This window comes from Macrotis lagotis, chromosome 5 (genome assembly GCF_037893015.1).
Source record: "Macrotis lagotis isolate mMagLag1 chromosome 5, bilby.v1.9.chrom.fasta, whole genome shotgun sequence".
Taxonomy (NCBI): Eukaryota; Metazoa; Chordata; class Mammalia; order Peramelemorphia; family Peramelidae; genus Macrotis; species Macrotis lagotis.
Window position 1 is genome coordinate 254,663,234 of NC_133662.1, and position 16,923 is coordinate 254,680,156.

The 16,923-nt window shown below is 40.8% G+C and overlaps 1 protein-coding gene across 2 annotated transcripts in view; it reads left to right on the plus strand.

The window, feature by feature from the left end:
• The window catches only part of POR (cytochrome p450 oxidoreductase), a 79,492-nt gene that overhangs the window by 28,347 nt on the left and 34,222 nt on the right, over positions 1 to 16,923 (plus strand). For both annotated transcript variants that reach the window (XM_074189449.1, XM_074189450.1), the window contains exon 2: positions 9,942 to 10,127. In XM_074189449.1, coding sequence (XP_074045550.1) covers positions 9,955 to 10,127 — 173 coding nt within the window. In that variant the 5' untranslated portion in view covers positions 9,942 to 9,954. The remainder of the gene's footprint in view (positions 1 to 9,941; positions 10,128 to 16,923) is intronic.

The window sequence follows — 16,923 nt, forward strand, 5'->3', positions numbered from 1 at the left end:
GGAGTGGGAAATAAAGTGAAAGAGAATAATACAGGAAGAATATGGATGAGGTACAAACAATATAACAAAAAAATCTACTTTTAAAAAGGAAAGACTACTATAAATAAGTTTTTCTCCATAGTATTGTGTGTAGTTATCATCTTCATGAATTTTAAATATCCTCAGATATATTTGTTCCCTTGGTTTCTGTGACAGTGATCTCTGCTGTTTCTCCTCTTACATATATAACCTTTTTTGGTAAATTCTTGCCAATCTGGTCGTCTTTTGCCTTCTAAGCTTAAGTTATCCTCAAGACTTTGTCCTGGGCTCTCCCCTTTCCCCTTTCTACTCTCTTTCCTTTGGTTAGATAATTATCTCTTTCTGCAGATAGCTCCCAAGTTTATATAGCCTCTCCTCTCTCATCAGAAATCCAGTGCCTCATTACTAATTGCCTTCTAGCTCTCTCTCCTTGGATAATAGTTCTTTGGTGTATCAAATTCAGCATGTTCAAAATGTAATTAATAGTATGTCTCCTTAAAACACCATTTCAGGTCACTACTGTCTTCCCAATTAATATTCAACCATTAGGCATTTTTTAATTATTGTGGGCCAGGTGACTTGCTAGGAGCTAGATGTAGAAAAAAGAATGCATAGTCCATACTAACAAAAAGCTTACATTCTAATGGGGAAGAGGCCACAAATGTCTATCTTATGTTTAAAGAGATTAAATATTCCTAAAGACAAAGTAGTCAATTAGACGACTATCACCTAAATTTGGAATCATCCAGCCTTTTCCCTGCATATCAGTCACTTGCCAAATATCATCTATTTCCATCCTTTTTCTCTACTTATAGCCATCATCTTTCTCTAACACCTGTCACCTAATTCCAGTGGCTATTATAATAGCCTCCTACTTGATAAGGAGTTTGATAAAAAGTCACTCAGGGAAGAATAGTGTGGTCAGTACTCAGAAGTCTTTTCTAATTCTTGTTCATCTCATCACTTATGTGGAGACATCTACTTGAGCTTGGTAGCCCCTTCTTTTCTCTCTCTTATATTCTTTTCCTTGGCAATCTAATTTTCTTCCATGGTGATTTCATTCATCTTACCAAATTTTTCTCTAGCCTGTCCTTCTCCCTCAGCCCTGCTGTTTCAATTGTTTTGTGGTCTTAGTGGAAAATCCGCTGGATTTAAGGAAGGACTGGGGTTTGAACTTGGGTTCTGCTACTTACTACCATTGTAATTTCTCGATCTTAGGATCTGGACTAGATCTGAGACTCATCAGTGTGGACATGATCAAATTTTGGGGGAAAATAGTAGAGAGGGAGAAGAAAAGAGGGCCCAGTGTAGAACCTTAGGGGCCATGCAAGTTTATTGGGCACAACCTGACTGAAGAGCCAACAAAGGAGGTTGAATGGTTAGTTAGGTAGGAGGAGAACCAGGAGAGAACACAGAGGGAAGAGGCAGAAGTAGGTTCAAGGGTGATTCATGGGGTTAAAGGCTGGAAGATGGAAGATGAGATTGGGAACCTGATAGCAAAGAACTAAGAAGAGAGATGAGAGGACATACAAGAAAGGAACTAATAAATTGCATTGCTTTTTGAAATTGCCTCTTCCTATCCTTTGACCATATAATCTATCAGAATGGTGCTTGTTCATTTGTATCCATTTGTACCAATTACCACGATATGTTAAGATATAAAGTTTCTACCAGAGAAACAACACAGCAAAGATTTTACTCCCAATTTATTGTTTCTCTTCCAATTCTTTTCCATGATCCTCTCTTTGTCCCTTGTTTGGTCAAGCATAGATGCAAAATGTGTCTCCTTCCTTTATCCTCTAATTTGCTTATGACATGACTTTTTATATCTTGGGCATAACCTACATATAGAGCTCATTGTGTTATATGGTGAGATAGTGATCTCACTATGATTGATTTCTCCCCAGACTGCTTTCCATTTTTCTTAGAGTTCTTTGGTTTTCATTTCATTAGCTTGTGTCTTCCAGGTTCAGTTGCTTCTAGATCTTATACTACTGAATATTTGTGATGATTTCTGTTCTCTAGTGTAGTTTAGGTCTTCTAGTGTAAGAGAGACCCTGTCTTTCTTTCCTTTTTTTAAAAATTTCTCTTGAGATTTTTGACCTTTTAGCACTCCGTATCAAGTTTGTTATAATTTTGTCCAATTTATAAAAGCAAGTCTTTGGCATTTTGTTACAGTACTGCATCTATGAATTAGTTGAGAGCGTTGTTATATTACCTCAATTAATCTTAATTTCTCTCAAGACTAGTGGTTCCATTCTTTGTGGCACTCTTGATTCTTTTCTTCCCAAACCTAGTCATTTACCAAGTCCTTTCAGTCTCACCACTGAAGTGCCTTTTATATCCAACCCGTCTTCCCATTCCCAGTGTGTACGTGTGTGTGAATGGGGGGGAAGGAACTTCATATCCAAATTGAATAATTAGAATAGTCTTTAAGTGATTTCCTCAGGATTTTCCCTTCTCCTTTTTGTTGTTCATTTTGTTGCCAAAGAAACATTCGGATGCACTAGTCTGATTGCATATACCTATTGAAAAGACCTTTCATGGGTGCAGATTACCTGTAGGATAAAATACAAGCTTGGTAGGCATTGAACGCCTTTAGCAGTTTGCTCCAATTTACCTTTCCAGCTATACTTGGTGCTTGTTTTCTTTACAAAACTTATTCCCACAAAGGCCTAGCTATTCTGGACTCTCCCTACCTAATCTGTACTTTTCTGAAAGTTGTACCCTAAGCATAGAACATTCCTCCTAACTGTCCCTACATCAGGATTTTTCTGTTAACATCTTTTTGTACCCATGGTCCAGCTCAGATCATTTCTTTCATTAAACCTTCTGATTCCATTCTCTTGTTAAATCTCTCAGGCTCTGCATTTAATCATTTACAAATTTGTAAACTAGTTAGTTGTGTCCCATTCCTAATTCCCCTAAGTAGATTGAACTCTTTGGGCATAGACTGATTTGACCAGCATCGGTGGAGTCAGGAAGAGCTGAATTTGAGTCCTGCCTCAGACCCTCACTTGCTTTGTGACCAGAGACAAGTCATGAACCTTTCTCAACCATAGTTTCCTCAGCTGTAAAATAGTTTTAATCACAAATTATTTCATAGTGTGATTGTGAGGATTAAAAGCAATAATATCCTTGGCAAATTTTAAAACATTAGATTATTTTAATTTTGTAGCCTTGTCTAGAGGTTTAAAATATGTTTCATTGAAATGAATCAGCAACATACAATTTAAGAAATAATGTCTGAATGGTGACTACAAAGCATTCTGTGAAATTCTACTTTTGATTTCAGGATGATGGCATGAATCTTCCCTTTGTTGTGACTACTGACTTTTCAATATGCTGGTTAACATCTGCCTTCTTGAGTCTGTGTTTTCTGATCCAGATTTAGACTTTGACATTTACTCCAATTAATTCTCCAGTTGGCCTTGCTCCTCTGTTTCAGCCTGTTGAGCTCTTTGGGGATCTGCCATCTAGACTCTTAGCTATCGACATTGGCTTTGATATGATATGATGCCATGTGCCTTCCTGTGTCCTGTGGAACAGGACAGGGTCAAAGCCCTGTGGTAGCCCCTGTTTCACCAGACTTGGTGGGAGGCCTTTTTTTCTTGATTGACTGAAAGAAGGTGGAGGACTTTTGTGGAAGAATCTGGGAGCTTCCCTGAGAGGGGTGTGATCCCGTTAGAGTTTCAGGATTCACCCTCAGGACAGAGCTCAGTGTCAATGACCAGTCCTTGTGTGTTCTCTACCTTGTAAAGCACTATTACTGATTAATTTAAATCCACAAGGGTTAAACCGTGGCTATTGTATAAAGATCTTGTGTTTATTAGCAAGGGAGGGAGAACTTTTCCTTACAAGTCAGGAAATAATAGATACCTTTTGCTCCAGTGAAGATTCAGATCACTGTACAGAGTTAGGATCTCTTAATATTTAAAGTCATTGTCAATTATAGATAAACACTGATTTTTTAAAAGCAGGTTTTATTGTCAATTATAGATAAACACTGATTTTTTTTTAAAAGTAGCTTTTATATCTCTGTAGCTTTTTCTGATTACTAGTTGCTTTGCTTCTGGGGAATATTTGAATTGCAGAGCCATCTTAGGGGAAAAGGACTGAAAGATATAATTGTAGGTATGTAGAAGCCAGGATGGCCCAGGAGACATGACTAGACTCATCTAGGGAGGTAGTAATTCTGGGGGTTTTCCCACTACTAGATGACATTCTTTTCCCAAATCAAAGCAGGCTTAGAGCAAACTATATGCAAAACAGAGCGGCCTCTTCCTTTTTCCAGATCTGTTGTTTGGGGGGGGGGGTAGAGCACAGGAGCGCCTGTGTGTATACCTGTGTGTGTGTGTCCTGTATTTGTGTGGCTATCTGTGTGTGTGTGTGTGTGTGTGTGTGTGAGTGAGAGAGAGAGAGAGAGAGAGAGAGAGAGAGAGAGAGAGCGCCTGTGGACATCTTCATGTATACCTCCTGGGCCTGTATTCATATGTGTATGCACATGTGTGCCCTTGTGTGATTGTGCAAGCTTGTATGCATCTGTATGTGTGAGCCTGTGCCCATCTGTGCCTGCTCCCCCAGATCCCTATGGATCATGGGGTCCCCAGGTCAAGGCTAGGCATTAGCCTGTCAGTGCTGCAGCTTCCTTCCTGGAACCCCAAGCCTCCTCCTCCTCCTTGGCACCTCCATTTGTTCAGGCAACCCTTATTATTTATGTGAAAAGTAATAATGATGCTGACTATCCGTCTTTCTGGCAGAGAATATAACTTGAGATAAGTGACTCAGTGGTTCTCTTACAATGATTGAAAAAGGATTGAAGGACTAGGGTGTAAGTGGGGGGGGGGGGCGGTGTGGACAGAGACCCAGCCTTTCTTTGGAACAGCACTACCTGCAGAGATTAGTTCATTTCATTGCCCAAAACTGAAGGCAAAGTGAGAACAATGTTCTGCCCTGGACCCTCCTGTGATGCTTCTCCTTTTCCCCCTCAGCTAGCTGCCTTCACTCCTCATCCCCTGCAACCACACCTTATCTGAGCCAGGCAGCTTTGAAGGTAAGCCTGGGGCAGGAGACCTTGAATGTGGGGCCCCAAGGCCCCCCTCCCCTCAGCTGAGTGGCTCCTGCCCCAGGTGTACTGTGCTCACTGTGCCTTCCAGGTACCTGGACCCCAGAGAGGTTAAGCTACTTATCCAAGGTCACATTGCTCTTGTCATTTCTTCCTTCTCTGTTTCTTGTTCTATGGTGTTTTAGCACAGGTTCACCTACCCACATATTCTCTTCCTCTAAATTCTGACATTTTTTGTTTCCTTGCCCGGGTCTAAGACAAGGCCTCTCTTTTCTCATTTCATCACCTTAATTCTGAAGGGAGGTGTATGTTTCAGGGGGAGGAGTTGAGGACAGAGGAGATTTGAACTAAAAAGTTTCAGATAATTTTCCTGACAAAGAATGATTTCTTCACCAACAGAGAGAGCTAGGACCATATTCTATGGTGTATCAGAAGCCAGAGGTTGGTACTTTCCTATCCATGTAAGTGGAAAGTCCTTGTCAGGGCTACTAAACACATGACTTTTTGAAAGTAAATGATCGGGGGTGGCTAGGTGGTGTAGTGGATAAAACACTGGCCTTGGAGTCAGGAGTACCTGGGTTCAAATCCAGTCTCAGACACTTAATAATTACCTAGCTGTGTGGCCTTGGGCAAACCACTTAACCCCATTTGCCTTGCAAAAAAAAAACCTAAAAAAAAAAAAGAAAGTAAATGATCAGAAATAATGTTGTGGGGTTAAAGGGATATTTGGTTTATTCTGCAGGGTAGCAAGATCCCATCTATCCTGAAAAGTCTTGAAAGAGACTGAGGAGAATTTTTCCAATCCCTCAATTACTCAGTTCTTTCCCAGGCCTTTATTACTGCCTTGACTACACTGCCCTCCCTTCTGTCTTGACCCCTTGGTGAACTAGTTAACTTCTACACCATTCACATACCTGCCTTCTGCCCTTTCTCCTTCTTTAGCCTGTCTCACATTTCCTTGCCAAGACAAATGTCTGTATGTGCACAAGGTATCCCATTCCATCTCAGTAGATTGTCCTATCCTCTTCCTTTCTCACTTATCTTTGTTTCTTCTCCTGACTGCTTTCCTACTACATTCAGACATACCTGTGCCTGCACCTCTATTCTTTGATATTTTATTTTTCCAATTACATTTTATGACAGTTTTTCAGTTTTCAACCCCTTGCATGTATATGTATGTCCCACATTTTTCTACCATTTTCCTTTCCCATCCTGCTCCCATCAATGGTGAACAGTCCAGTAAAAGTTGTATGTATGCATTTGTGTTTAACATGTTTACAAATGAGTTATTTCATGTATGAAGAATTAGGACTAAGGGAAAAGAAAAGAGAACCATGGAATAGTAAGGGACAAACATAAGAGAAATTTTAAAAAAGTGAACACAGTATCCATTCAGCTTCTTTTTCTTTAATCCCCTCTGGATGGGGATGGCATTGTCCATGGTTGGTCTCCCAGGTTGTCCTAGATCTCTGAACTGCTGAGAGGAGCTACATCCATCAAGATTGATCAATCCCCAATGTTGGTTGTTAATGTGTACAATGTTCTCTTGGTTCTACTCCCTTCACTCAGCATCAATTCATGCAAGTCTTTCCAAGTTTTTCTAAAATCCCATTGGACACTGTTAATCACTCTCTTCTTCATACTTATCTAGGCTTATGCCTCATGGCTCTCTCTTGGTTCTCCTCCCACCTAACTAGACACTCTTCCTCAGTCTTCTTGGTGGGATCTTATTCCAGGTCATAACCTGCAACCTTGGATGTCCCACAAGACTCTCCTGAATCCTCTTCTCTTCTCCCTCTAGATGACTTTTTGGGTGATCTCCCCCTGGATTGAATGTTCATCACTTTGCTGAGGATACACTATCCTTTCTCCTGCTCTTCATTCCAATTTCACATCTTAATTGCCTGAACCAGATGTACCATAGACATCTTAAACTCATCATGTCCAGAACTAGACTCATTATCTTTCCCTCAAAACTCTCCCCTGCTCCTACATTCTTAGTACCATAGAGGATAATCCCATTCTCCCAGTGCCCAAGCTTATCACCTCATAGTCATTCTCAGCACATGCTCAATCTCTTGCTGAGACCTTTTGATTTCACCTTATAACAACTCTTGAATGCTTTCCCATCACTGCCACCACTCTAGGACAAGACTCCATCACCTCATGCCTGAACTATCATAATAGTTGCTGGTGGGTTGGCCTGCCTCAGGTGTCTCTCCACTCCAATCCATCCTCCATTTGGTCACTAGAGTTTTTCCTAAATTAATGAACCCCTGTCTCTCCAGAATCAAAAATAAAAATGCCTTTTATAAGCTGGCCCCCTCTCCTTCCTCCTCCCTTCCTGGCCTCTTGCATTCTGAGATCCAGTGCCGCCAGCCTCTTTGCTGGTCCTTATACAACACAGTTCATCTCCTGACTCCACTTATTTTCACTGGCTGCTCCCCATGCTGGCTATTCTCTCCCTTCCTTCTTTTGTTACTCTCTTCTCTAGGCTTCTGGGTTTAGACTTCTGGGCTTGTGCTCCAGGCTTCCATTTGTCTTCAAGTTTCAGCTCAAGTCCCACCTTTTAGTAGTGTAGGAAAGTCTACCAGAGCTCGCACTTCCTAAACTGGAAGGTTTTTTGAAAATGGTTTCTAAGCTTGAAGTACTTTGTTTGTGATTGAAATCACAAGAGTGATTTTTGACTATCCTCAAGAAGCCTTTCCCAGCCCTTCTTAAACTTAGTGTCTTCCTTCAGATGAGTAACTCTGGTTTCTCCTCTCTCCATCTTGTTTGAACTGAGTGGTTAGCTTTGAACTTTATTCTCCCCCAGAGAAGTCCTTGAGATTGAGATCTTTGAAGGGTTTGCCTTTCTTTGTATTCTCAGCACCATTTGGAACCCAGCCTTGGTCACTGAATGGGCATGACCTCAGGCAAAGTTAGCTTAAAAAATCTTGAAAGGCCATCCATGACCATCTCCAGTTGTGCTGATCCAAATCTGACCACTAGACCCAAGCTGGCTCCTGAGGAGAGTGAAGCTGGAGACTTTGCATAGTCCTCCCCACTTAAATCCTATTCACTTGCTTGTCCTTGTATCACCTTCCTGATGCCATGGTCCTCAAGAACAAACAACAAACAGCATATTGCCTAATAAAATATTGAAAAGATGCTTGTCGATTGGCTAATTTCTAATGGTGTAATAATAATGTTACAATTACTTCTCACAACATGATCAGTCATTCACTAATTGCTGGGCATCTACATCCTTCACAATTCTTTACCACAACAAAAAGTGCTGCTACAAGTAGTTTTGTTTCTGTGGCTCTTCATCCTTTCTGAATTTTTATTTTAACTTTATAGAAGAAAAACCTGAGGCAACACAAACCTTAGGGTTTTGATGGTGGTATAAAAGATCTTTGCTTGAGACATTTGTCCCTTAAATTTCTTTACTTGGAAAGTGAGGAAAATTATTTTTTCCCTTCTTTTGGCTGTAGTTTGAATAAGTGAGTTATGTCTCCTAAAAAACTTGAGTTTTTGAGATAGGTAGCTTAAAATATCCTTCCCTTTGTCAAAAACATTAATTGACCATCTGTGGGTTGCAGAGTAAGATAACCTACTGTCCCTTTATAGCAGTCTGATGTCATTGATGTCGACTGATGTGAACAAGTGATACCATTGGCTGACTGCTAAGCTGGCTTGACCATGAACTGTCTAAGAAAATATTTGGGGGAAGAAAAAGCTGATTGATGTTCCCAGTCCCCACCCCCACCCCCATTCCTCATTGCTCTTGTGAAGACTTTCCTTTTAGATCTTAACTCTTCTCACTTGCCTCCCTTTCCCCAGTAGTCATGTACTTAGAAATACACTTTTCATATTAATTATTGAGAATTAATTATTAATATTTTCATATTAATTATTCCAGTAAAGAATCAGACTCTTATGATTTAACAAGAAAAGTACTGCAATCTTGGAAAATTTCTAAAGACTATCTGAGCTGTAAATTCCAATTCTGATAGACTTTCCCCACTTTAAGGAAATAGGAGAGCCAGAGCCCCTAGAGGGAGCTCAGTGATTGTGGTAATGCTGATGATGCCAGCACGCTGAGAAGTTAGGGCACAAGTCTTAGGGGCTGGCTCCTCCAGGGATGCTGTTGGTGAAAAGACTATTGGCTTCTCCTCCAGAAATGGACAGAGGCCCCAGTGCAAATTCTGGCTGTGCTACAAGTCATTTCAGCTCTGTGGGCTTCGGTTTCCTCATGTGTAAAATAAGGAGGTTGGATTCGATGACCTCAGTGTCCCAGTTTGTGATTCTAAGGTCCTATGAGTCTGTGTGATACACACTGGTGGCATGAGGCATTCGCTCCTCGATTTCGTGAAAGAGATTGGTATCAGTAACTCAGGGAAAGTGTAAAGTGACACCAACTTTAGTTCTTGTAGGGAGAGGTGTGTGAGTAATGGGCTAGATAAATGAAGACTCTGGGATTTCATACATTGTTTTTCTTGCTTTGCTGACTTCTGTCAGGCTCACCTGCCTCCCAGGTTGGAGAAGGTAGAAGAGCCAGTTCTGGCACTGGGATCAGGATAAGAGGCTTGCTTTTTTCTTTAAGGTTCCTTCAGTTTGCAGCAAATAGCCATCCCTGGAGTAAATAAACACCAGTAGAGTTTGCAGAAATCAAATATTCCCAATAGTTCAGTTGATGGCATTGTGGGATGGCCCTAGCATGATGGGGGGGTGGGGTAGGAGGTCCTGGAACCTATGGGAGCCATTGATAGGGATTAGGCCTCATTGGTACAGTCTATACAGTCTTGCAGCTGACTTTGGACAAAGGCCCCTGATCTTTGCTTCTTTGTGACTTTGTCTTGTTTTTTCCCCTCAGCAAACAGATCAACATGGCAGACATGGACACCAGCGCCACTGCATCTGAGGCTGCAGCTGAGGACATTTCCCTTTTCAGCATGACGGACATGTTTCTCTTTTCACTTATTGTGGGGCTTCTGACCTACTGGTTCTTCTTCAGAAAGAAAAAGGAAGAGATCCCTGAGTTCACCAAAATTGAGGAAGTGTAAGTGATTAGTCTTCCTGTCCATCCCCCAGTCCCTCTGAGTCACCTAGTTCTGAACCAGCTTAGGTAGGGATCCAGCTCTCTGGATTTTTCTATTCTAGACTGAGTCTTGATTTACTCTTGCTACCAGACCAAATAGGCTCTCACTATCCAGAGACAAGATGGATTTCTGGAACCCACACAGTTATGACTGTTGGCTTCTTTACTTTGTCATAGCATATTTTTCAACTAGAGTCTTCTTTAGACATGAGCTTTTGGCCACCACATTCATTGTTCAAACCCAAAGGTGTTTGTGAAGGAGGCTGTACTGAGGGGACCGAGTTTCAGAACATCACAGACAACTCATGGACATAGGCAGAGTAAGGTGTGTTTCATTAAAAAAGAAATCATGTTGCTTTAAAATTCTTCTTTTGGAAAATGCCTTTCCTGACTCTGTCATCACTTTATCAACCATATGCAATATCATGTTTTCATATGTACCTGCTTTGTGGGTCATCATGAAAGGAAAACTCTGGAGAATAGACATCAAGTATATTATCAGGAAAATATATTATGGAAAAAGTTGGCCTCATCATGGATGAGGATGAGACTTGAGAGCCTGTGGACAGCCTTTGAGTGAGTGTTCCCTGGGATATTTGAGCCAAATGTAGGGAAGGACAAGGGCAGGGGTCTTTCAGCAAGGCTGTTTTGTTGTTGGGGATATAGCCAAACCAATGGCATCTGTGAGTCACTAGAATATGAAACTCTTACCCTTTCTTTCTGTGCTCAAGCTGTGAATTTCTTGGGGGTAGCAATTGTGCTTTGGTTAAAATTTGAATCTCCCCTAGTTCTGGGCTCTGGATGTGTAGACATTTGTGGAATGAACCAATCCAGAGATGGAAGTAGCTTTGATTTCTAGAAAGAACCCAAGAAATATTCTACCTTGCATACTTCATATTCATTTTCTATTTTGTTTGATCAAGCACCTGCTCCAGCTGAGCATTGTACTGAAGAGAGGGTGAAAAATAGAAACAATTTAGTTAAGATAGTCTCTTCCCCTTTTTGGAGTTTACAGGGAGAATGAGATAATTTGGGATTTCATGCAGTAAGGGTGTTATGGTTTCAAAAGTTATAAAAAGAATATGTTTTATCAGGTCAAATAGGGAAGATGGTACTAGATTTGGGCTTTAAAGAAAGAGGTGGGAATCAGCAAGTACATAGATCTGGGGAAGAGTGTGATCCATGGAACAGACATGGGAAGAAATGTTTATCCAGGACAGGGGAAGCAGAGAATTTGTAGAAGGCTTTGTGATGAGATAGGGCTGAAGGGCTGGGGTGGAGGGCCTTGAATTGCTGGGTTAGGGACTGGAATTTTCTTTGGTAAGTAGCTATGAGTCCTTGAAGATGTTTGACCAGAGCAGTGATATGACCAGCTCTGTGCAAGGAAAGGGTTGTTGCTGCTTCAGAGTTGAAGGACTGGTTGGAAGGAACATCCAGAAGCCTCTTGAAAGAGTCCTGATGGTGGGTTGGTGATGAGGATTGTGGTCTTGGATTGGGGAGGGGGGAGATGGCAAGAGCCAACTGAATTTGAGAATCAACTGGATAGGAGAGAGATAAAGGAGAAGGAAGAACCAGAGGTGGTCCCAAGATTTTCAGTATGATTGACCTTGTGTCTGGGGGTTCCATGGTCAGTAAGAGTCAAGTCAGAGGAGGAAGCAGGTTTTAAGGCAAAGAACAAAGCCTGGTTCTGGACACAGTAAGTTTGAGGAGGGGTCTGGAGCTCAGAAGTCAAAACTGATGATAATAGATTTGGAAGTCATCTACCTAGATGTGAATGAAGAGTGGAGGAAGGTATTCAGAGGGAAGAGAAGATGACTATTGACAGACTTTTGAGGGGTGGGAATGTGTTCGATGGAAATCATTTTAAGGTTTGGGGAAAAAGTGGTGATACATATGTAGAACTGTTGGGTGTAGAAAACCAGAAGTTAGTAATTAAGAGGATCATAGATTTAGAGCCAGAAAGAATCTCAAAGATCTCTGATTTTAAGGCCTTTCATTTTAAAGATGAGGAAATTGAGTTCCAGAGAGGAAGTATCTTGGCCTGTTTAATAGAAGGAGTAAGTGACTGTATTGAGATGGAGACCTGGGCCCTCTGTGCAACTGATTCCAAAGTCAGTTCTTGCCACTGTTCAGAGATGGAATCCAAGATGGGGGAGGAGGTCATCTAAGGATCTCTTTTTAAAAGAAATTCTGGGGCATCTAAGTGGCACAGTGGATAGAACACTGACCTTGGAGTGAGGAGAACCTGAGTTCAAATCTGGCCTCAGATAATTAATACTAGCTATGTGACCTTAGACAAGTTATTGCTCCATTGCCCCACAAAAACACAAACAAAAAAAGGAATTCTTAGATCTTTAACTCATCTAGATATGTGAAAGTATAATATTTTTAAAAATGATGTATAGATTTTTAATAGATCTTGCTAAGGCTTCATCTTTGTCTTAAAGGATTCATTTGACTATCAGTCAGCAAGCATCTGTTAAGTGCTTACTGAAGTCTGTAGTTAGAGGCACTGTACTAAGTACTAGAGTTACAAAAATAAAAATAAGAAACAATTCCTATCCTCATGGAACTTATAGTCTAATAAGGGAAGCAACGAAACCCAGAAATACTGATAATACAGAAGAGAAGAAAGGTTACCTTGAAAGGTATGGTCCTGGGTGGGGAGATGAGGAAAGGTCTATCAAAGGAGGTGATGTTTGAGCTGAGTTTTAACTAGGAGTTGGAGTTGAAGAGGAAGAGCATACCAGGCCAGTGCAAAAGTCTGGTGATGGGAGATGGAATGTTACTTATGAGGAGCATCAGGGATGGGGGGTTGAAGAGTACATGGAAAGGAGTAGACTGTAGGAAGATTGGAAAGGTAGAAAGAATTTTAGATGTCAATTAGGATGACTTTATACTTTGTTCTAGAGGTATAGTCTGGTGGAGAGAACATGGTCAGGATGGACTTTAGGCAATGGAGGTGAGTGCAGCCCAAACAAAAAAAAAATTTGATTGGTTCCATGCTCACTGTAATTATCTCTGATTCACTGGAACTTTTGTGGCCATTTGGAAGCTAACTTTTAATTTGGATTTTCCATCAAATTTTGTCCATTTAAATCACCATCTTATCGTTATGTTGTCCCTTTGATTTTTAGCTTGGAGAAGGAGGTTAAGTTTTTCTATTTTTTTCAGGTCTAAGAAAATTTTTCATTCAGTTTTTTAATAAATGTGAAGAGTTGGATCAGAGTCAGAAATCTGAGTTCAAACCTAGGTTCCACCTGTTTGTATAAGTCTTTAGCAAACTTACTGTCCTTATTTACTCAAATACTTGTAGGACAGGCTAAAGCTGTTACAAGCTGATGGTTTGAGTAATATCGTGGAAGCTAAGTACTTAGGGTCTTCTTGTTTAGTTTACTGAAGCGATTTTGCAGTTTGATCTGGAGTGACCCTGACAGAAGGCATATATTCCTTGGATTTAGCCCTGAAATTTATTGTTATTGGTGATGTGTGATGAAAGCTGTGAGCCTGGGTCACGGCTAGCTTGTCTTGTCTATTTAAGGATTGCCCTTGATCCGTTGCATTGAAGATATAAGGAATGAGCTGATGGATAGTCTTTTATGATTTGTTTATATCACTTTCTACAAGTTATTAGAATATGTTATCTCAAAGATGATGTAATTAGAAGTTGTAATTCTTGTTCAAATATGATCATCTCTTTTATCTAGAACTATTTTTTGGTGTTTCTTAAATTGATGTAAGGGATGTGTTCACAATAACAACAAACCCTTCTCTTATTTGAAATCCATGATTTCTGACTACCATGGGAGTAAGGCCCAAATCAAAGATCAGCCTTAGCCACCCAACCGGAAAGGGATGAACTTGTTTAGGGTTTGATAATCAATATTGGAATATTTTGAGCTCCCCAAATTGACTGTAAAATAGTCCAGGACTTGGATCTTTCAGGATTAGAACTATCAATCTTGAAATAAGTCTCCGACTTTTGGTGATAATCAATCTGAATCTTGCTACTCCTGGGAGAAGGGGTAAGCATCTCCCTTGCGATTGATTTCTTTTTTTTGGGGGGGGGGGTTGAGGCATGTTTCTTCTCACCAGAGGTGCATTGCTGTTTATTTGGCTTTGGATTGAGGAAGCTGAAATGTCGAAGACTATAAATCTTGGGGAGGTGGGGAGAGATTATCTCATTAAACTAGAGGATTCCAATTAATTTATCTAAATTTTCATGTTCTTTTTTCCTCAAAAAGGGTGAGACTTATTAGGCGGCAACAGAAATGTTTTACTCCTTCCTTTGTGTCTCTTCAGAACTTTGTTCTAAATGCTGGGAATATGTCAGCTCTTCATTGAAATTCAAAGCTGACTGACTTTTGGCTGAACATCTATAACCATTTCTCAGCCCTCTGACTCAGGTTTTTTCCTCCCCTCCTTCTCCTATCCCTCCCCAAATAACTGAATTCGATGAAAACTAGACCAATAGAGAATGAAAACAAGCCTTGAAATATTAGTCGGAATCCCGGGAGTAGACACATGAGTCATCTCTTCTCTGTCACCTTCCTCACCCTGAAACATCCATTAGTTTGTGCTATTTTAGCAGTAGATGTATTTGCTTGGTTATTTCTTCCCCCTCTGCCCCTTTTCCCCTTTCCCCAGTCCCTCCATTCTCTGATACAGAATGTTCCCTCAGGTAGTGGCCGGTTCACTTCTTCTCTGTTTCAGCATCCTCTGGAACCTCCTTAGCAGTTTCCATCAAGATTGAGAGTAAATCTGTTCTGTGGGGCAGAACTCTGACCCTCAGCGATGTGTTTATGAATCTGCAGCCTTCTTTGTACTTTGGCCTTGTACTTGAAGTTCTCCTGGTATGTCTGCTGACATAGTGATAGATAAGAGTGAAGTTGGTAAACTGTTTCCTCTCTGTGGTCACGTCATGGAACATTCCTCCTGCCAAGCCTTCCTGAAATCAAATAGAGGTTTGTGGGAAGCCTCTCCCTCCAGGAAAGGGGTGAAAGTGGATTCAGTTTTGGTTTTGATTTTTTTTCATTAATTATTCTCCTTCCATGTGTGTGTCCCAGCTAGCCAACACTAGTGTCCCTGATGACTCATTGCCAAGAGCTGTGCCCACGGATCACATTCAGCAGCTGAGAAACAAAGATCCAACTTAGCCTGGTCATTGAGGAACTCAACAAGGATCCAGCTGAGAGCCTGGCTACTGCCCTGCAGCAGTCTCACTGGCAGGGGCAGTAGTTTTCTTCCTTGCCTCCACCCCCTCCCCCCAGTATTCCTCCTATCCTCTTGTAGTCAACAAACATTTGAGTTTCTTTGTCTGTCAGTAGTATTTAGCTAACTACACAGAAGGGTTATAAAATAAGTAATGGGCATAGAATTCTATCTTCCAGAAAGACAGGTAGCAGAATGGGATCAACTGTCAGATGTGTGGAGCAGATTGTTGAGTGTTATGATTCAGAATAGTTAGGTAGAGACTGATGTGCACTGGAAAAGAGGGGAAAGACATTTCCAAGATTTGAGCTGGGCCCAGAATGGGCAGAGGCCAGGCCGTTGTTGCTGATCGCCTCACTGAATATATGGGCAATGGTGAGAAGATTCATCTGACAACATGGGGATCCTCATTGGAGAGTAGCAGAAAATAAAGTTGAATAGATAGGATGAGGTCAGGTTGCTGAGAGTATCGACTTCATTGAGAAATAAGGAACACAGAGTCTTGAATTGACTGCTACCATAGCAGAGGGGGTAAGTAAAATGGTTCTTATGGATTAGGGAAAGAGAATTCAGTGATTAAAAAATGTTTTGATTTTGGGTGAATGGGGAAATGGTAGTGATAATGTCAGAAACTGGCATTTGGTTACAGAAGTTGCCTGTGACTAGGGAAGACAAGTTAAAATCATCTCAGTTCTTCAAGGCCTGGCTCCAATGCTCCCAATTGAAAGTACTCCTGAGAACTTTCATAACATTTCCTATTTCCCATGCACTGTCTTTTTATTTGTATTTATGTTTAACTTTACTAGATTTTAAGGTCTTTCGTTCCTCCTAAACTTTTGGCATTCATTAAATTGAATTAAATTGTAGTTTTAGTGGACTTAGAGATAGAGCTCAATTTCTAGGGATAAGATTAAAACTAGCCCAATTAATCAAGAAGAAATAGTTAATAATATTCATTACAGACCATCAATTGGAGTCTTTTCTTAGTGAAAGGAACAAAAAGGACAGATGGGGAAGGTGGGCAGAGTCAAGCAAATAATTTTTTTGTTTTGTTTTTACAAGGCAATGGGGTTAAGTGGTCTGCTCAAGATCACACAGCGAGGTTATTATTAAGTGTCTGAGGCCGGATTTGAAACCAGGTCCTCCTGACTCCAGGGCTGGTGCTCTATCCACTGCACCACCAAGCCACCCACAGATATTTTTAGGATGGAGGAGACCTCTCTGTGTTTGAAGGAAGTAAGGGAAATGCCAGTGGAGAAAGAGAGGGAGAGAAAAGAGTGTAGGACTGTCCTCATGATGAATGAGGAGATTGAGCTCATTAGATAGTTGTCCTTCTCTGGCCCCTTGACTATAGGAAATTACCTGGGGAAGTTATGAGTAGAGTAATAGAAGCAGAAAACTATTTCTGGAAACTCTTTTAAATTAATCAACTTGTTAATCAAGCTTGTTCAAAATGATCATTTTGCTTTGGGAAAAACTACCTTCAGTCAAACTCTCTTGCAATAACAACTCGTCTTACAGATCCATTGTGGAACCAGATCATTCC